A 21,300-nucleotide genomic window follows, 5' to 3' on the forward strand; every position below is an offset into this window, starting at 1 on the left:
AATGCTATTCTTTCTCTGTTTGCCTAAGTTGGAAGCTAAATTGTTGATTTTAGATCTTTTCTAATATATACATTGACTGGTGTAAATTTCCCCATAAGCACTACTTTTCCTACATTAAATGTGAATTTAAAGCCAATTTGAAAAGCTGTCAGAGTGGAGAGCATGTTTGTATGATTTCTAATTCTTTATATTTGCTGAAAGTGTGTTTTCTGGTCCACAGTGTGGCCTGTCTTGGTGAATGTTCCATGTGACTTTGAGAAGAGTGTGTATTTCTATTTCTCTAAGAAATGTCACTGGGGGGAATTCCCTGGTGGTACAGTGGTTAGGACTCCATGCTTCCACTGCCAGGGGCACAATGTGGCCAAAAAAAAAAAAGAAAGAAAGGGGAAAAAATATGTCACTGGGGTTTTGATAGGGATTGCACTGAATCTGTAGATCAGTTGGGTAGTATTGATATTTTAATAATAGTAAGTCTTCCAGTCCATGAACATGGAATGTGTTTACACTTATTTCTGTCTTTAATTTCTTTTCTTTCTTTTTTTTAATATTTATTTATTTATTTTATTTATTTGGCTGCTCCAGGTCTTAGTTGCTGCATACGGACTCTTCCTTGCCGTGTGCAGGATCTTTAGTTATGGCATGTGAGATGTTCAGTTGCAGCATGTGGGATCTTTAGTTGGGGCATGTGGGATCTTTAGTTTGCGGCATGCAGGATCTAGTTCCCTAACCAGGAATCGAACCCAGGCCCCCTGCATTGGGAGCCCAGAGTCTTAACAACTGGACCACGAGGGAAGTCCCTCTGTCTTTAATTTCATTCAGCAATATTTTTTGATTTTCATTGTACCAGTCTTTCACCTCCTTATTTAAATATTATGTTAACTAAGTATTTTGTTCTTTTTGATGCTTTTGTAAATGCAATTGTTTTCATAATTTCCTTTCATGATTGTTCACTGATAGTGTATGGAAATGCTATTGATTTTTGTGTGTTGACTGTGTCCTGGTATTTTGCTGAATATGTAGTTGTAACAGACTTATGGAATTGTTTGGGTTTACTACATATAACATCATATCATCTGTGAACAGAGATAATTTTACTTCTTGCTTTCTAACTTAGATTCCTTTCATTTTTCTTGCCTCATTGCTCTGCTTATGACTTCTAGTACTATGCTGAACATGAGTGTTAGAAGCAGGCGTCCTTGTTCTGATTTTTGAGAGAAGGCTTTCAGTCTTTAACCATTGAGTACGACGTTTGTTGTTTTTTCTCATAAATGGCTTTTATTATGTCATGAGAGTTTCCTTTTATTCTTAGTTTGTTGAGGTTTTTTAATCAAGAAAAAGGTGTTCAGTTTTGTCAAATTCTTTTTCTGCATCAGTTGAAATGGTCATGTGTTTTTTATTCTGTTAATGTAGTATATTATATTAATTGGTTTTCTTACGTTGAGCCATCCTTGCATTGCAGGAATAAATCTCACTTGGTCATGATTTGTAACCTTTGTAATATGCTACTGAATTTGATTTACTAGTATTTTGTTGAGAGTTTTTGCATCAGTGTTTATAAGAGATACTGGTTTTCTTGCAGTACCTTTATCTAGCTTTGGCTCTTGGCACAGTGCTGGACTCATTGAGTTAAGGAATGTCCCTCTTAAATTTTTTGAAATGTTTTAGAAAGATTGGTGTTAATTCTTTAAATGTTTGGTAGAATTCACTAATAAAGCAATCAGTCTAAAGGTTTTGTTTGTTGGGAGATTCTTGATTACTAATTCAGTCTCTTGACTAGTTATAGACCTTTTCAGATTTTCTGTTTTTTTCATTATTCAGTCTTGGTGGATTTTGTGTTTCTAGGTTATCCAATTTGTTGGTGTACAATTGTTTGTAGTACTCTTATAATCCTTTTTATTTCTGTAGAATTGGTTGCAACGTCCCCACTTTCATTTCTGAGTTTAGTTATTTGTGTCTTTTTTTCTTAGTCAATCCAGGTAACGGTTTGTCAATTTTGTTGATCTTTTTGAAGAACCAAGTTTTGATTTTGTTGATTTTTTTTCTGTTGTTTTTCTCTGCTTTATTTTATTTCTATGCTTTAATCTTTATTATTTCTTTCCTTCTGCTAGCTTTAGGTTTAGTTTGTTCTTTTTCTGAAATTCCTTAAGTTGTAAAGTTAGGTTGTTGATTTGAGTTCTTTCTTGCCTTTTTTTTTTTTTTTTCCGGTACGTGGGCCTCTCACTGTTGTGGCCTCTCCCGTTGCGGAGCACAGGCTCCAGACGTGCAGGCTCAGCGGCCATGGCTCACGGGCCTAGCTGCTCCATGGCATGTGGGATCTTCCTGGACCGGGGCACGAACCCATGTCCCCTGCATCGGCAGGCGGACTCAACCACTGCACCACCGGGGAAGCCCCCTCTTTCTTGCTTTTTAATGTAAGCCTTTATAGCTATAAATTATTCATTTAGCACTGCTTTTGCTGTGTCCCGTAAGTTTTGGTAAGCTGTGTTTTCATTTTCATTCCTAAGTATTTTTTAATTTTTCTTATGATTTTTTTGTTTTATTAGTTGTTCAAGAGGGTGTTGTTTAATATCCACAAATTTGTGGCTTTTTCAAGTTTTTTTGTTACTAATTTCTAACTTCATCCATTGTGATCACAGGAGATTTTTTTAAATGATATTTAAGTTTTAAAATTGATTAGAGTTGATTTGTGTCCTAACATGTGGTCTGTTTTTGAGAATATCTCTTGTGTATTTGAGAAGAATGTATTCTGTTGTTGTTGGGTAGAGTGTTCCATATATGTCTGTTAGATCTAGCTGGTTTATTGAGTTGTTCAAGTCCTCTGTTTCCTTATTTTCGGTCTGGTTCTTCTATGTGTTATTGAGAGTGGGATATCGAAGTCTCCAGCTATTATTATTGAACTATTTCTTCCTTTAATTCTGTCAATTTTTGTGTCATATATTTTGATGGTCTCATTAGGTATGTAAATATTTATAACTTTTTTGTTTTTTGCTGTATTAAACCTTTTATTAGTATATAATGTCCTTTGTCTCTTATGACCTTTTTTCATATAAAGTCTATTTTGTCTAATATTAATATAGAAGGCTTGCAAACCTTAATAGTATATACTAGGCTTTGCAGGTCACATTGGGTCTGTGTTGCCTATTCTAATTTTGTTTATTGTTTTTTTTTTAAACCATTTTTCACTCTGTGGCTGTCCAAAACAGGTAGGTTGCCAATTCCTACTTTATCTTGAACAGAAGCTTTTTAATTATAGTGAATTTATCCATCCTTTTCTTTATCGTTAGTGTCTTTGTAAATATGATTTTTGTGGTTACTTTTTAAAGTGTTTATTTGCAAAGATGATGCTGTTCATGGTGCATTATGACCTGTAAAAGCAATCGAAAAGTCCACTGTCCATGATCCTTTACTAAATGTCAAATCTGTTATTTTATTGGTCCTTATTATCACTATCAGACATAATCTTTACCTTTTTAGTCTGTACAGGTCATAAGATCAGTTCCAGTAGTCATGACTTTTCTGTTGTTATCTGCTTTTTACTCTCCTCTCCAGTATTTTATGTTAGACTCTGTCCTTTTAAGTTTCATTTTAATGAATTCTTACCATTTCCTTGTCTTGTGTCTTTGTGAGTTACCTTCCTTCAGCTCCTGTTCAGAAGTTGCTTTGGGGTTCTTGCTGTTTTACAGGATTTGTGCTTCTTTGTTTAATTTACTGGATTCTCTAGGTATGGATGACTTTTAATACCAAAATGCCAAAGAAAGAAGTGAAAATGAATTCTCACAACAGTATAAGATTCTAATAGGAAGTATTGTAGTCTTTTTTTTTTTTAATTCCTTAGAGGACAGTATGACTTGCACTTAGTTTGCAGTATCTTTCTCAACCAAAAAATTACCAGTTACTACTACTACTTTTTTAAAATTTATTTATTTGGCTGTGCTGGGTCTTAGTTGTGGCATGTGGTATCTTCATTGTTGCGTACAAGATCTCGCTGTGGCATGCAAGATCTTTTTAGTTGTGGCACGCAGGTCTTTTTAGTTGTGGCATGTGGGATCTTTTTTTTTTTTTTTTTTTTAGTTGTGGCATGCATGCGGGATCTAGTTCCCTGGCCAGGGATGGAACCTGGGCCCCCTGCATTGGGTGCGCAGAGTCTTAACCACTGGACCACCAGGGAAGTCCACTACTTCTTAAGAAGCAAAATAAAATGAGCTTCTTTCATTTTTTTCTGTTGCTAATTGTAAAATACTTATGAGATCTGGAAATTAGAGTCACATAAGGGTTCTACAGTATGTGATTCATGTTTGTTTTTTTTTAACGCCAATACAGGAGAAAACCCTCAATCAGAATTTCTTGAAGCTGTGTAATGAAACTGATATATTCTACCTTTGCTCCACAGCTTAAGAGAGTCAGAAGTACTACTTTTCTCTTTAGGATCTAGACTGTTATTAGGTTCTGAATCTTTACCATTGCTCCTAGATCTTTATTTTTGTTTTGAAATTTGTATGTAGACTAAGTGTTATATAGTTGTGTATAATTTCTCAGGTCTTACGGAGTTGTGAATGATTTCATTTAATTTTTCCAAACTTAATGTGTTAAATTATTCAGATGAATTCATTTGTTCTGATTCCATGTTCACTGAAATTTTTTAAAAATTAACCATAATTTAGCTTACAAAGTAGCTTACTTTATCTTAATGGGCAAATACACCTATTGGTCATCTCGGCAAGAGCATGAAAGTTAATTTTATTGTAAATATGTTCATAACAGCAAATATCCCCATGTAGATGCCAGCCTCCTTAAACATTACTCTTTAGTGTGGGGTGTATAAAGGAGGCTGACATGCTGGGAAGGGCCAGAAAAAGATGGAGAATTGTCTCTCTGAGAAAATAAGGCAATTAAAAGGAAAAAAAATTCTCTCACTGTAGAAAATGACAACAGAAAGTAATGAGGTCATTGAACATAAAGTGGCTTAACTTAAACTATTTGCAATACTCTGGATAATTGTTTCAAGAGATAAAACAATTTGGAGTGTGGTGGATAGAATGGAAAAGATTATAAATATTTAAGTATTTCATGAAAGAAATGCTTTTGAGGGAATATTACTGTTTTTTAAACAAGCAATATCTAATTTGAGGAAAAATATTTATCTACTTGTGAATATAATATTTTTTAGTTCTTTGTGACTTGTTTGTTAGGAATTAGGTGCAATTTTTACATACAAAATTTCCTTTCAAAAGTATGTAAAACTTAATATTAGAGACCAAAAGGATTATAAGCAAATAGCTAATTTATAGTTATCTTTATTTTAAAGTGATTGTATTATCTAACAAAGAAAGTTTGATCAACTGCTTCTATGAATTTCAAATCTTGCTGTCATGAGTAAAAGGGCAGAATTTTACATTTATTGTTTTCCTTTTTTCAATTTCCTATGTATAGTTAAGAAAAAAATGAAAATAAATGAACTTTTTGTATTTTTAGGCCCGGATAGCATTTTTGCAAGGAGAAAGAAAAGGTCAAGAAAACTTGAAGAAGGATTTAGTAAGAAGAATAAAGATGTTAGAATATGCATTAAAACAAGAAAGGTATGTGTCCCTCATTTTCTTATATGAATAAAATAAAGTAGAACAATATTACTCTCTTTATGTATTATTATACAGTGTATTTAACGCCTTTTGAAAGATACAAAGGTTTGCCCAAAATACAGGACGATGTTTTGATTTGATTCTTATATAGGAAAAGAAAAAAAGATTAAAATCTTTAAATTGAAATAATATCTTTTATTATAGAGTCCAAGTTTTTTCTTTTTTACAGATTAGGAAAAATTTATCTTTACTTGGGTGTATATTTTAGTTGGGCAATTTATCTTATTTTTTTTCTTTTACATCCAGTATCTTTTTTTTCTCCAACTTCTTTTGCAAGTAAAGTTTAAAGAAACAGACATTCATATTATGCTTTATTTGTCATTGGAGAAATATATACCAGTAGTTAGTTACTTACCTATGTAGAAAAGGAAAAAAAAAATTGTTTTTCTTTCAACAATTTATTATTAAATTTTCAGGGCAAAATATCACAAATTAAAATACGGCACAGAACTGAACCAAGGTGATTTGAAAATGCCAACCTTTGAATCAGGTAAACTTGATTCTTCTGTTAATCTCCCCCCGCCCCCCACACACACACCCCATGCAAGAAAAACTGGTTAAAGCTCATTTTTATGTAACAAACATGTTCTCTTTACCCCCATTTTGCTTTGAAAGCATCAGTTAGTTAGATGGTTGCCTATTATAATACTGTCTAGAATTTGGGGAAAAATAATAAATGAATAAGAGTAAGTATCAATAGTGTCATCTACATAATCTCCTACATACTTTCTTGTTTTGAAACCTGTGTAAAACTGGGTGTATTTTTGGTTGTAATTAGAAGTGGAAGGTAATGAGTAACTCTTTGTACCACCTGTAGGCAATTCTTATCCAAGTCTATATAAGCTTAATTTTGTATTATTAAAAAGTTATTTTTTTTTCTAGAGAAGCTGTGATTAACTCATAAAGAAATTGCAAATTTGAATTTGGAAACTACGGAGGCAGCCAGATAAGGATAAGAGAAGGAAAACATTATCTCCAATTGGCCTTGCTCTTTACTAAAGTAGTGAGTGTGAGAGTAGTATGTGATGAACAGTTATGTAGGAAGAGAGGGCTGGATATAGGAAAAGGCTATAACAGTTTAGTGTTAATTTAGGGTTCCATATGATTACAATTTGAGTAATCTAAAAGTTTAATAAGGAAAGAATATTTTGATGTATGTTATATAATATTTGGGAATATTACTGCAATTTTCTATTTCTGAGGTATATGTAGAACCCATTTATATACACAGTTTGATGGTGCAGGCAAATTGAATTCTATACTGTTCTTGGCTGCTGGTTACTAAGATAAGGAAAAAAATGTGTCTTTATTTTGATATACAATTTTTCTTCTCCTTGTATTTGTTGTTTCCATTCCTAATAAAGTCAAAGTGTACATGGTAGGGAAAATAAAACAAATAGGGATTTTTTTTTTAAGTTAAATGTTACAGTAAATTTTTAAAATTTAGCTAATTGGTTTTGGTTTAACATCAAGTACTTAAAACTTGGCAGAAAACACCCTATATGTACAACCTGCAGTTGATTTATTCTTAGGTCTTCTCCACTTACCAATTTTAGCACCACAACCATATCTTCCTAGTTGTCATATATAAAATTAAGAGACCAAGATAGGAGTGGCATAGGTTTCCTTTGATCTAGCTTTTAAGTGGTTACGAAGACTCAGATGCCAGGGGACAATATTATGGTCTCCTCCTTGGAAAAGCTATAATAAATGATAAAAAGGGCCATGTTTACTGCAGCAGTCCCATTATAGTTAGAGGGAGTACAGTGGTTTCACCATAGAGAAAACCTGATGTCTTCATAGCTTTTCTTTAACTCATTTTTTTTCTAATATGGCTAGAATATTCAGAAAATAATCACTTTTTTTTTTGGCCGCTCCACATGGCTTGCAGGATCTTAGTTCCCAGACCAGGTATTGAACCCGGGCTACAGCAGTGAAAGCGCTGAGTCCTAACCACTGGACCACCAGGGAATTCCCCACTTAGTATAACTTGAGGACTGTCCCCCTAACTTGGTCTGTATAAATGTGAGGAACAGCCCCACTGTTCCTGGAACTAGAGTCGGAATTGGCTAACTGGTCTTGGTACAAGTTGGTATAAAGGAAAATCATTAGCACGTAATCTCTCCTGCCCCCAACTGAAATGAGAGAAAAACAAGTCTGTTTTTATCTATATAAACTTAACTATTAAAACTTCCTTAAATTGAAGAATAAAATAACAACCAAGTATTTTATTTATAGGAAACAATAATAATAAAGTAGATTATTTCTACTGATGTAGAAAAACTACTCAGGATGTTTAGTGGAAAACAAACAAAGGAATGGGCAAAAATACACCATGCAAACAATGAGATAAAATTATTTACATCAAAGTATAGAAAGAAATAAACATTAAATGAATCAGTGTTGCCTTTTATATACTTAAAATAAATCAAAATGTAAAAAAGAGAAAGCGTACGAAATACTGTTATGAAAGAAGTACAAGGTATGTGTGTTTTTATACCCTTGTCCTAGTAATACCAGTATATATATCCTAAACTTAACTCTATAAAAGGGGGTGTATCCAAATCTGTAAACAGCTCCTATTTCCCTACATTTAAGGGAAAAAATCTACAACAGTAAACATATGGGTAAAAGACTTGAAAAGCCACCAATAAAAGACGATATCCAAATGGCCAATAAACATACGAAACGATGCTCAAATGTATTGGTTTATACAACTTACAACCACAGCACAGTACAATTAGACACCTACCACAATGTGAAAATAAAAAAGAGAAAATGTCATGTGTTGATGAGGATGTGGATCAACCAGGATTTGCACACCTTCTGGTGTTGGAATTCTAGTTTGATAAAACTGCTCTGAAAATGATTTGTCAGTACAAGTTTCCCCCAGTATCCCAAAGTAGAGCATTCCTGTTCATAAGCCAAAATGACATAAAACAAAGACGCAATTTACCTTTGGACACATCTTGCTAATGATGCGCAAAATAGATCAAGATAAAGCACAGATGATAATAGACACAGTTCAAAAATATGGGCTTGTTACGGAGCTTGGTGGTGCCTCTCTCGCTGCTTGGGGGTGCGTGCTGCCACTGTTAACAGTTCACTGCAAAACAAATGCTGAAGGCTGTTTTTTCTTTTCGCCTTTTTTCATAAAGAGTGAAAATTCTCTCTGAATTTTTTCAGTTAGGCTAGCGAAAACAGGTACTAAATGTAGGTCTTTCATAAAAGCGAGGTGGCCTAAAGAGAGCTTTCGAAAAGCGTGGGATAACTGTATTGCTAAAGGGAACATAGCATGCCCCGTGGCCCAGTAATTCCACTCCTTAAAATGTTCATCACAAGGCTTGTATAAGAATGTTCATAGTATCATTACTTTCAATAGCAAAAAACTGGAAGCAATTCACATGTTCTTCACCAATAGAATAGACAAATATATTGTGATATTTTAGTGTAAGGAAATGCTGTTTAGCAAAAAAAAAAGTGAATAAACTATAACCAGACTAAGCTATAACCAAAAGTGAATAAACTATAACTAAATTTTATGTGGATCACATAAAATTGAAAATTGATAGAAATGATTTCATATATATCAAATTCAAAAATTAACCTAGTGTTTAGAAATCAGGGTAGTGTTAATATACTTTTAGGAATATCTAGTTAGACTTGGGAAAGGGCACGATGAAAGTTTTTGGGGGTGCTGATGACATTTTATTTCTTCATCTAGGTATGTTAAAAAATTCATTGAGCTGTACGCTTAGGATGTACTTCAAGAATATTTTTACCAACATTATTTATAATAGTGAAAAATGGAAACATTTCAACATTAGGGAACTGGTTAAATTAAATAGGTATATACTTTCTGTAGATTATATAATTATTTTATATGATGTTAATCTATATTTATTGCCATAGAATGTTCAAGATACATTAAGTATTGAAAGCAGCTTGTAGTGTAGTACACACACTTTGACCTTTTTTTTTTTTTTTAATTTAAGGAGGGGAGAAGCTGATGTTATTTTCAGATGGAAAATATGGAATGATAAAATCTCAAGTACTAACACTGTTGGTGATAGGATTTGGGGCAATCTGTATTTCTTTTTTTTAAATGTATTTTTTTGGCCAGTTAATTATGTGTTATATGTGATTTAAAAATAGGCAAAATGGTATAAATAGAAAAAGTTATAAATAAAAAATGGGGGCTATTAGAATGAGATAATTATTTCTGGAAATTATAGATGTTTCTACGTGCACAGGGGAAGAATGAGAAGATATTAATAACGGATTGTTAAGGTTAGAGAAGTAATACCTGCAGAGAATATTTGAATTGCTACCAATAACTGTTTGTTCATGTGACTCTGAGGAGTCTAGGAGCCTAATGACTGTAAGCCATGGTAAGAGTTCTCAACATTCAATGTGAGAGCTTGTCTTCTATGGCCCTATATTCTTTGCTTTATCATAATTTTTATAATGGGAAATTGCAGGAAAATATTTCTGTATCATTAGTGCCAATGAATAGTTTTAAATATCACTATGGATATACTTGTTGAGAGCTTAACTCATCTGAAGTTATACTGTTTATTAAACTCTTTTTTAATGCATACACTTTGTTACCGGAGAATAAAATATGACTTTTTACATATAGTAAAAACTGTTTTGTGGTCTAACTTTTAGTTCTAAAAATGAAATCGACTGTATAGAGTCTTGTATGTAGCCTTAGAGTCTACTGATACAGACTCTAAGTTATTCACTAGTTTTATAAATATATATCTAATTTCTAAACAATGTTGATTTTGAAAAGTTTATATAAATAGTAAATATCACTTTTTAATTTCAAAAGCATTCAACAGCAGAATTCTGGTATTAAAAAATTGATTTTAATAAAATTTCATTTCAAAGCCTGGGCTTTTGATTTTTAAATCACTTGTAATAAAACAAGGAGGGTGGTGCCTAAGTGTTTGGACTGTCAGGATAAACACACTTTAAATGAGTGATCCACAGTAAACACTCAATAAAAGTTAATTTTCTTCTATCCTTTATAAAATATTTTGGTATATTCTTGTGGGACTTTATCCCTAAGAGAACTTTGGCAGTATTATCAGGAGTTGAAGTAACGTGTATGAAACTTGTCTTGTTTTTGTTGTTGTTGTTGTTGTTGTTGTTACTGTTAATTTTAGAAGAAACCAAAGACACAGAGGCTCCCACAGCACCTCAGAATAGCCAGTTAACGTGGAAGCAGGGCAGACAGCTGTTAAGACAGTGAGTAATGGTTCATTTTCACCTTTCTTTAAGGATCTAGGTATGAAAGTGCTTCTATTCAGTCACTTTGCAAGTGAAAATTATTTAATGATAATGGGACAATGTGTATAGTTTTCATATTGCTTCTTTTTTGTTTTGTTAGATGCTTGGATCTTTTTAAAGTTTTGTTTCCTCTGAATGTTTCTCTAAACATTTCTCAGAATGATGTGTTTTTCTTATTTATGGAGTAGGATGTCATAAAGACTAGATGTCTTGAAGACCAGAACAAAAATAGGGAGTTCATACTTATAGACATTCTCATTTCCATCACTGGAAAATTTACATATTTCGTTTTAAGTGAGATTGTGACTGGCTTAGAGAAGCAATTTAACTGGTTATCAGAAACTTTTCAGAAGTGGCTTGCTAAATCCTGCTTCTACTTGAATCTTTAAGGAAGCTTTTTTTTTTCGAGGAACCTTTTTGATGTTTGAATTCTTTGCCGTATTAGAAGTACTTACGTGGCAAATATTATTGTCTTATCTATTTGTTCTTTTCCCTTGTATTTTGAAAACTTTGGTACTCGCGTATTACTGAAATCTTAGGTAATTCAACTTTCTCAACTCTAGGCATCTTTACCATCGCTTCAGTAACCCAGTGAAGTATGGTCACACCCTTGATCTTGTTATAACCTAGAACTGCCCTACCTCTGGAATATTCCTTGATCATATTCCACTTTTCTTACTCCAGTTCCCAGGTTATTTGTCCTCTGACCTTACTTTGATCTTTAGATCCTTGACTGTTTCATTTCCCTTACCTCCTTTACCTATTGTTGGTTTAATTTTTTTTTTTTGGCGGTGGGGTTTTTTTGTTGTTTCTTTTTGTTGTTTCCCTAGCTTCCACTTAGACCCCATGATCCTTTACCCTTTTGCTGGTACCCTTAACTTTCCTGCTGCCCACTCCTTACCCCCACCACCAGTCATTTTACTATACCTACCTACAGTATCCCAGCCCTAATGAGTCTTACTGTCTATTGCTTCTGTTTCTAATTAATTCTTAGAGAAAAATCACAGAATTGTGTGAATGCCATTACACATTCACGGTTTCCTGTCCAAACATTGCATAGAGCCTTTTTCCATATCCCTGGTCATCTCCTGCTCCCATTGCCCTCAGTGGATATTCTGAACTTTTACCACATCTCAGCCCATTCTCCCTTACTCTCATTAGAGCACCTCAAGCTCTACTTCACTGAAATCATGAAGGCTATCAGGTGAGAACTGTCTTCACTTTTTGCTTTCCTTTCTGAAAATGTATTTAAACCTCATATTCATCATCTCGGTTTCTAATGTTCCATTCAAAGAAGTGTTTATCAATCTGGACAGTTAGTGACTAAAACTCACACAAACTTCAAAAACAGATTACTATCTGGAAGGATGCTGGGATAGCTAGCAGAGTTGAGGGAAGTGCTGATTAACTGAGTGTTAGAAACTTAAGAGCTAGTGTATCACTGAAGATTGCTCAGGGACTGGAAACACCCAGGATATGTTCTTACTCTCTGGTGTTCTACTCCTCTGTGTATCAGTTTTATTTTCTACTGAAAACCACTTTTCTCCAGGTGGCAGGGGATCCCTTATTTTAGTCAGAATAATTTCTGAGGATTGGATTTGTCTTAACTTGATCAAATAACTGCCCACGAGTCAGTTATTTTTACCTGGGTTGTTTAAGATCTTGACAGTTCTTTTAGACCACATGGCTAGAGTGTGGTAGGAGTTTTTTTCCTCAAAAGAGGATCGCGTTTTTTTAGAAGAGTATGACGGCTATAGAGAAATCAGTTGCACAGTATTTCTCTCATAAATGCCTAATCCCATTGCCTGGCTTTATATTGTGTCTCTTCTCATTTTTCTGTAACAGTAGTTTATCTCCATAGTCTTCCTTATTCATTTCTCAACTGTCTAGTTTGTTTTCCATTTTGATATTCCCCTGAAGCTTCTATCACAAACATGTTTATGAGAACCTTTTTGTTCATATTGATCTTTTGGAAATACTTGACATTAACTCTTCATTTCTTTTTGAAACTCTGTTTTTCTTACTTTCATGAAACTACTCTGCTTTTTTTACCCTCATTTCTCAAGTTCTTTCTTTTAATTTTCCTTTGAGTTTCTTATTCTTCCAGCCCTTTAGATGTTTGTGTCCCCAGGTTTTGTTTTTACTTATGCTTTTTCTCTGGGTAACTTCATTTAAATCCATGGCTTCAAATATCTCCAAACACTAATGACTCCCAAATCTGTACACCCAGTCCAGTCCCTTCTGAGCTTTTGACCTTCTTACCATTGTGCCTAATAAATGTTACCACTTTCATAGATACTACTTGATTATTTGATAGGTACCCTCTAAACCATATTCTGACCCTTTATTCTTTATTTTATTCAGTAGAACCACCATGCAACCATCCCAGCTAGAAACCTGAAAATTTTCCAAAATTCTTATATCTTCTTTTATTCTACTGCCATATTTACTTGTGTACCAAGTCACTAAGATATTTTATTTTTCTCACATTTCTCCTCTTCTCAAGTTTTAATTCTTGCTGTGTTAGTGTCCTAACCAGTCTCCCTGTCTTTAGCTTTCACTTAAAAATCCTCTATTATTTTGTCAGCAACATATAAAAAGAAACAAAAAAGGCTTCTTTTTAACATCTTCCCTTAGCCTGTCAAATACTTTAGGAAGAAATTTTAAAATTTGTCACACAAAGCCGTTCATGACCCATTATCTATACTTATGTCATGATTCAGTCCCTTTCTTCTTTTTGAGTCTCATCCTAGATCCTCGGTTAGGTACCCTGGTTTAGATAACAAGGAAAGTTTGAAAACCGCGGGACTGTAGGACTGCTATAAGACCTTAGATCCTAGAAGGAGAACTAATCTATCCATCAACCTCTGGCTAAGAGCCAGGGTTTAAACGTAGCATGTCATTGTTCTGAGGTTTATTTCTGTTCATCCTTTACCACTTTCTGGAATTTTTTTTTTTTTAAGTAATATATATCATCAACTCCTAAAAGTTTTTTAACGCTCTAGGTCTTTTTAGGCTTCAGGATAATTGGCCCTTAATTAGTGTTAGCCATCTATATGCTTTTTAAATTAAACTATGGTTTGTAATCGGCCTTTTTTTTTTTTGTAGAACTGGAACTAGTCTAGAGAGAAGAAAGTTATTGAGACAAAGGAAGAGTAAATTTTATAGGATTATGGATTTTTCTAAAAACTTTGATGTGATTTTGATTTGACAAGATTGCATGTATTAGCAATATGTGGGATTTAATATTTTTAATTTTCTCTTATAGATATCTTCAGGAAGTAGGTTACACAGATACAATATTAGATGTACGGTCTCAGCGGGTAAGATCATTACTTGGACTATCTAATTCAGAACCAAATGGATCAGTAGAGACAAAGAATTTAGAACAGATCCTGAATGGAGGTGAATCTCCTAAGCAAAAAGGACAAGAAATCAAAAGGTATGACCTATACTTATAGGTTAACATTGTTTATATAGCAGGTATTGTGAATTTCTTTAGCTTCTTGTTATTGCTATTAACAGTTATTGAAGCATGTAGAGTTCAGATTTAAAGATTCCTTCCCACCCTGCAAATGGTACCATGGACAAAGAAACTTTTTATTTAGGTGCTTTTTAAATTTATTTATCTTGGGGCTTCCCTGGTGGCACGGTGGTTAAGAATCCGCCTCCCAGTGCAGGGGACCTGGGTTCGAGCCCTGGTCTGGGAAGACCCCACATGCCGCAGAGCAACTAAGCCCGTGTGCCACAACTACTGAGCCCCTGTGCCACAACTACTGAAGCCCACATGCCTAGATCCCATGCTCCGCAACAAGAGAAGGCACCGCAATGAGAAGCCCACGCACCATAACGAAGAGTAGCCCCCGCTCGCCACAACTAGAGAAAGCCCGCATGCAGCAACAAAGACCCAATGCAGCCAAAAATAAAATAAATTTATTAAAATTATATAATAAATTTATTTATCTTGGGACTTCCCTGGTGGTCCAGTGGTTAAGACTTCATGCTCCCAATGCAAGGGGCCTGGGTTCTATCCCTGGTCAAGGAAGTAGATCCCACATGCCACAACGAAGATCTCGCACGCGGCAACAAAGATCCCGCGTGCCGCAACTAAGACCCGGTGTAGCCAAATAAATAAATAAATATTTTTTAAAGATTTATTTATCTTAAGTTTTGATGCGAAGAGAATGACTGTAGTTCTGAAATGGGTTTAAAATTAGAGAGTGATTTCATGTAGTTCAGAGTTATTTTAATGTCTTGATTTTTAAATTTTTGTTAGAGTATTTTCAATAAATTATACTACTATATAATTAGAATAGTAATGGTTGTTTAGACACTAGTGTTAAAGAAACAAGGCTTTGCATTGTGTTTGGACTCAGAAAGCTACCAGGTATACTTTAAAATTTTAATGTCTTTATTGATAGAGTTCACATACCATAAAGTGCACCCACTTGAAGTATATGAGTTTAATAGTTTTTAAGATAGTCACAGAGTTGTTCAGCCGTCACCACAATCTAAGTTTTGAAAATTTTCATTACTCCATAAAGAAACCTCATACTCATTAGCTACCACTCCCCATTCTTTCCCATATTCCTCCCACTCACCAACCCTAGGCAACCAATACTTTCTGTATCTATAGATGTGCCTATTCTGGATATTTTATGTAAATGGTTATTTTGTGAGTAGCTTCTTTTACTTAGTGTAATATTTTTAAGATTCATCCATGTTATAGCATATGTCAGTAATTCATTTCTTCTTACTGCCAAATAATATTCTTTTCTATGGATATACCACATTTTGTTTATCTATTCCTTATCCAATTGATGGGCATGTTGATTGGTTCCACATTTTGGAATAATGAATAATGCTACTTTGAACATTGGTCCGCAGGTGTGGACATATGTTTTCAAGTCTCTTGGGTTTATACCTAGGAGTGGAATTGCTGTGTCATACAGTAACTCTGTGTTTACCTTTTTGAGGAATTTCCAAACTCATTTCCAAAGTGGCTGGACTATTTTACATTACCATCAGAAATGTATGAGAATTCTAATTTCTCTACATCCTCATTAACACTTGTTTTCTGTCTACCAAATACACTTTTGATTATAGTACAGATTTGATAAATGCAAGTTGTCAAGCAGATGGAACTTTCTTTTCATTTTTTACCATTAGATATTACATTGAATTACATAGGTTGGAACGACAAAGAAAAAAGAGTGGAAAAAACCAAAATGAATTCATTAGTTTGGTTAGAGCTTAAGAAGTTAATAATATGTACAGTTTATAAACTAGCATTGTTTCATACCTTAGATACATTTTATCTAAGATACATCATGCAGTTATTTAAAGACATTCAAGTTAACATAAGCCTTTAGTTTACGGGTTTTATTTCTGAGAAATAAGGTCTCTTTAATAAAAACAATTTGACATCTAACAGAGCCCTTGTTTTCTTTACTCTGGATTTCAGGAATCATAGAGCTTTCATAGCTCTAGAGAAAAAACAAGGATATTACTATGTTATTTTAAACTAAACTTGTCAGCTAACCAGGCTAAGTAGTTCTTAGGATTTATAACTACTTTAGAGGAACACAGTTTACTATATCACACCTGAATCTGAATTAAAAATCCACAACAGACTGTATCTTCTCCTTGTAAAGCTTCTTCCCCTTGCAAGATTTAGAGTTCAATAGTTTTTTTTTTCTGTTGTGGTAAAAAACACATAACATGAGATCTATCTTAATAAATTTTAAGTGTACGGTGCAGTGTTGTTAACTGTAAGCACAATATTGTAGAGCACTTCTCTAGAACATTTTCATCTTTCATGACTGAAACGCCATACCCATTGAATAGCAACTCCCTATTTCCTCCTTCCCCCAGCCCCTGGCAAACACCCTTTGACTTTCTGTTTCTACGAGTGACAACTTTAAATACTTTATATATATTTATATGATATATGAATACTTTATATAAGTGGAATTAATACAGTATTTGTCCTTGTGTGACTGGCTTATTTCACTTAACATAATGTCCCAAGGTTCATCAGTGTCATAGCATATGACAAGATTTCCTTCTTTTTTATGGCTGAATAATTATTGAATGTATTCACCACATTTTCTTTATCCATTTATCCGTCCACAGACATTTAGGTAATAATTGTTTTTAATCAATGTGATTTCCTTCTTAATGAATATAGCTGTATATTGCGAGTCTGTACTAATGTAGGTGTGTATGGTTCAGCTATGATCAGGGCCTTTGAAAATTCCTAAGAAATATGAAAATGACCTAACATGTTGATAGAGGTGTCAACAAAAAGATGTTTATCGTATTCTCATTTATAACAATAAAAAATTTGAAGCAGTCTACATGTTCAACAGTAGAAGAATGGTAAATTGTAGATCATATTATTAGAGACAGTATGCTTAATGGTTTAGAATGGGAACTCTGAAGACAGACTGGGTTTGAATCTGGACTTTGCTGCTTACTAGCTGTGACTTTGGGCAGGGTACTTTACCTTCCTGTGCCTCAGTTTCCTCATTTATAAAATGGTAATGATAGGATTGATGTGAAGAAGAAATGAATTAATGTAAGGCATTTGGAACAATGCTTGGTGCATAATAATAGCTATGATGAAATATTGCTTATCCAGTTGAAATGTGACCCAATCAAGAGTAATATTTACTAGATTCTACTGAGTAAATGTCATTGTTGTCTTTCTTGGTTTATTCTTTGGTTTATTGTAGGGGGATGTTGTGGGTGTGTAGTGTATCATATCACACAGCCTCCACCTTGTAAGGATTCATTGGGGGAGAGAGTTCTCATAGGTCTTGTAACTGAAAAGCTGTGCTGCTTCTTAGTGATTGGTCTGATTTACCTTTGAACCTCCAGTAGTTGCTCTCTTTCTTTTTACTCTGTTTGGAATCTTGCCATATTTGTGGGTTTCCCTTATCTCTAGAAAACACTGACTCTTTTTTACCCTTTTACTTACGAACCTTACTCTTGACTTCATTCTGTTTTCCCTTCATCTGGATATATAATTTTAAAAATTCTGTTGATTGCTTTTCATTGAATGAGAAAGGATAGTAAATAGTTGGCAAAGAAAAAAATTATTATAAAATTCCATAGATGTAGATGTCCACTTAAGCATGTGGATTAAAGGCAGATTTACTTGTGTGCCTTCTGGAACCTCTGTTAAAATATCAGTTAAAGACATTTTAAGACACACTGATTGACACATAAGGACAAAAAATTGAATATATAGAAAGAATGAGAGGATATACTGTCCATTAGATAGGGAGAACTTAATAATTTTGGAAGCTGGAAAGAAGAAAAGGAACAAGCCAATTCAAGTCCCAAAATGCCAGTAAAGTTCCAAAAGCTAAGGAGTTAGAGGTATCAGGTACATTTGGAGTCACGTTTAGAGGGGATTATTAATAGAGAATTAGTTTCAAGTTTATGTAAGAGGCAGTTAGAATCTTAAACCCCCTCTTTAATCCTGTATAGCCGCTTGAACACCCCTCCCCTATCCCAAAGAATGGTGGTATATTTTCTGGTGAATTCCAGTGATTTCTGATTTCTTAAGAAAACAAGCAACTGTAGGGTGGGCTACTGTACTGAAAACAGGAGGATTATCTGAAAATCTCTAGCTGAGCAGTGAGATTCCCTGTTTCCTTCTACTTGGCTTCAGGTATGTTGGCAGCTGGTCTTAAATCCCTTTCAGGCAGGAATATGATCACATTAATAGAGAAGACCTTATGATCCGACAGTTGGGATCTGCCAGTGAAATGGCTGGGACTCTGCCCTGTTGTTATACAGAAGTGTGAAGCTAGCTACTTTGACAAGCCTCACCCATGTACACAATATATCCAATTAGTTTTTCTGTGCCTCACTGTTAAATATTAACAGTTAAGGAAAGACTTTAATATGAAAATTGGAGACCAAAGGAACCAAACATAAAAAAGGAACTCAGAGAAAAGAGGGAGCAGAAGACTTTCAAAACTATAATTACTCTTCTGAGAGGACTGAGAGAAGATAATACATCTATAAAACAGTAATATGTTATTGTATAAGGTTCAGTAAGAGATCAGAAAAGAGCTAATAGAAATTTAAAAGTGTGATTTAAATAATTTTCATGTAAGACTTGGGAGATAAAAGACTCTCCCAGAAAAGAGAAAAGGGGAAAAAAAGTAAGACTGAAAAGAGAGGAAAATCTAAAGATCAGTCCAAGAGGGACAACATCTGAATAGGAGTTTCAAAAAGAGAGAACAGGTAAACTGGTGTTGAAAAAATTTTTTAAAGAGTAATTAAAAAAAATTCTGGAATATATAGAATGTGTTTCCAAGGATGTTTGTTTCCACATTGAAAGGATTTCTCCCAGTTACACTATAAAGTGAATTTTAAAAAATCCATACAAAGGCCATCATTGTGAATGCTAAAAAGAAAACATCTCAAGAGAAACAGCATGGTAGCTTGCAAGTAGGGCAAAGTCTCAGACCCTTCACAGTCCATGGTTGCTTTAATTTCCGTTTTGCTAAAGACTAATGACGTTGAGCATCTGTGTATGCCATCCACATATCTTTTGATACAGGATCTGTTTGAATAATTTCCCCATTTTTTCATTGTTTTATTTGTTATTGTTGAGATTTAAGTGTTCTTTATATAGTCGTTCATTAAATGTGTGACTTGCAAATATTTTGTCCCAATCTGTAGACTTTTCTTTAAATTCTCTATAGTGTCTTTCAAAGAGCAAAAGTTTTTAATTTTGGGCAGTCTGATTCATCTGTTCTTTCTTTTATTGATTGTGCTGTTTGACTTTTAAACCTTGTACGTGTATTGTTGTGATCAAATACAGTTTTTAAAACCTGAAACGTGAGTTCTCACTTTAGAGACAGGAACTTCTATCCAAGGAACAATAATACTTTATTAAAGTTCAAAACAAAACTCTCATGTCTTAAATTTTTTATTTTTCTGTCATTGAAGTGCCAATTTTGTCAAATATTTTCTTTGCCTTTCATTTAATCCCCAGATATCGAGACGTATTACTAATGTTGAACTGAAAAGTATGTGTTTTGTTATTGTGGTAGTTTTTTGTTTGTTCTTACTAATTTGCACTTGAAAAACACATCTCTTTCTACATTCAGTGTTGATACAGGTTCTTGAACCATGTGCTGGATTAGGCAGAGTATAATAGACCTATTAAAACCCTATGTCTGGGATGAAGTGAGAGTGGCATGGACATATATATATACACTACCAAATGTAAAATAGATAGCTAGTGGGAAGCAGCTGCATAGCACAGGGAGATCAGCTCGGTGCTTTGTGACCACCTAGAGGGGTGGGATAGGGAGGGTGGGAGGGAGATGCAAGAGGGAGGAGATATGGGGATATATGTATATGTATAGCTGATTCACTTTGTTATAAAGCAGAAACTAACACACCATTGTAAAGCAATTATACTCCAATAAAGATGTTAAAAAAATAGTCTGAATTGTATTATATCCTTAATTTGGACTAAGAACCAATCAGGGAGGGAAAAAACCCTAACTTTTAGACTATTATTCTTTTTGTTACCATGTACTGTTCGTATTAGTAAGGATATTTGAGGTCATCTAGTTTAACCCCCCCAGTTTACAGGTAAAGAAGTTGAGGCCAAAAGGTTTAAGTGACTTGGCCAAATTCAGGCAGCTAAGTCAGTGGAAGAGTTGAGACTTTCATTGTGAGAGTCTGCATTCAGCTGAAGCTTTCACCGTTCTGTTGCAGCCTCTGTTTTTAGACATTTAAACAACTATTTGAAAACCTTTTTTGTACATAGAGGAGGAATTCAGATTATAGTTTTAAAATGACTTCGTAAGTAGATAAAAATAGATTATCACTGTTACCTATTATATGAGTGGTTCTGAAACACTTCAAAGGGTTTTTTTTTAAGTAGTTTTTCTTTTTCCCCCTTAAGTATTTATTTATTTATTTATTTGGCTGCGCCGGGTCTTAGTTGTGGCATGTGGAATCTTTTACTTGTGGCACGCAAGCTGTTAGTTGTGGCATGCGGGATCTAATAGTTTCCTGGCCAGGGATCGAACCCGGGCCCCCTGCATTGGGACCACCGAGTCTTAACCGCTGGACCACCAGGTTAAGTCCTGAAAGTATTTCTTTAGTATATTAATAATCCTGTTTTCTAGGTAAGGAAATCTGTAAAATGGATTGGAATGTTCTATATCTGATTGACCATAACTTTAAATCTGAGCATCCCGATAAAGTTCAGTTTTAGTCGTAAACATTTGCACCAAGCTGTAAGAGGTTGTAGAGCTATAAGAAATGCTGAGTTTAAGTTGCTTGCTCATGATGGCTTTATTTTGAGAAATAATAGCACATTTGA

At 34.1% G+C, this 21,300-nt stretch overlaps 1 protein-coding gene across 1 annotated transcript in view; it reads left to right on the forward strand.

Annotated features, from left to right (window-relative positions):
- Nucleotides 1-21,300, forward strand: part of STRN3 (striatin 3) — a 112,273-nt gene that overhangs the window by 54,207 nt on the left and 36,766 nt on the right. The window contains exons 2-5 of the mRNA XM_069540317.1: nt 5,473-5,576; nt 6,053-6,126; nt 10,811-10,892; nt 14,203-14,376. Of these exons, the coding sequence (XP_069396418.1) occupies nt 5,473-5,576; nt 6,053-6,126; nt 10,811-10,892; nt 14,203-14,376 (434 nt within the window). The remainder of the gene's footprint in view (nt 1-5,472; nt 5,577-6,052; nt 6,127-10,810; nt 10,893-14,202; nt 14,377-21,300) is intronic.

The sequence above is a fragment of the Delphinus delphis genome, chromosome 2 (genome assembly GCF_949987515.2).
Source record: "Delphinus delphis chromosome 2, mDelDel1.2, whole genome shotgun sequence".
NCBI lineage: Eukaryota > Metazoa > Chordata > Mammalia > Artiodactyla > Delphinidae > Delphinus > Delphinus delphis.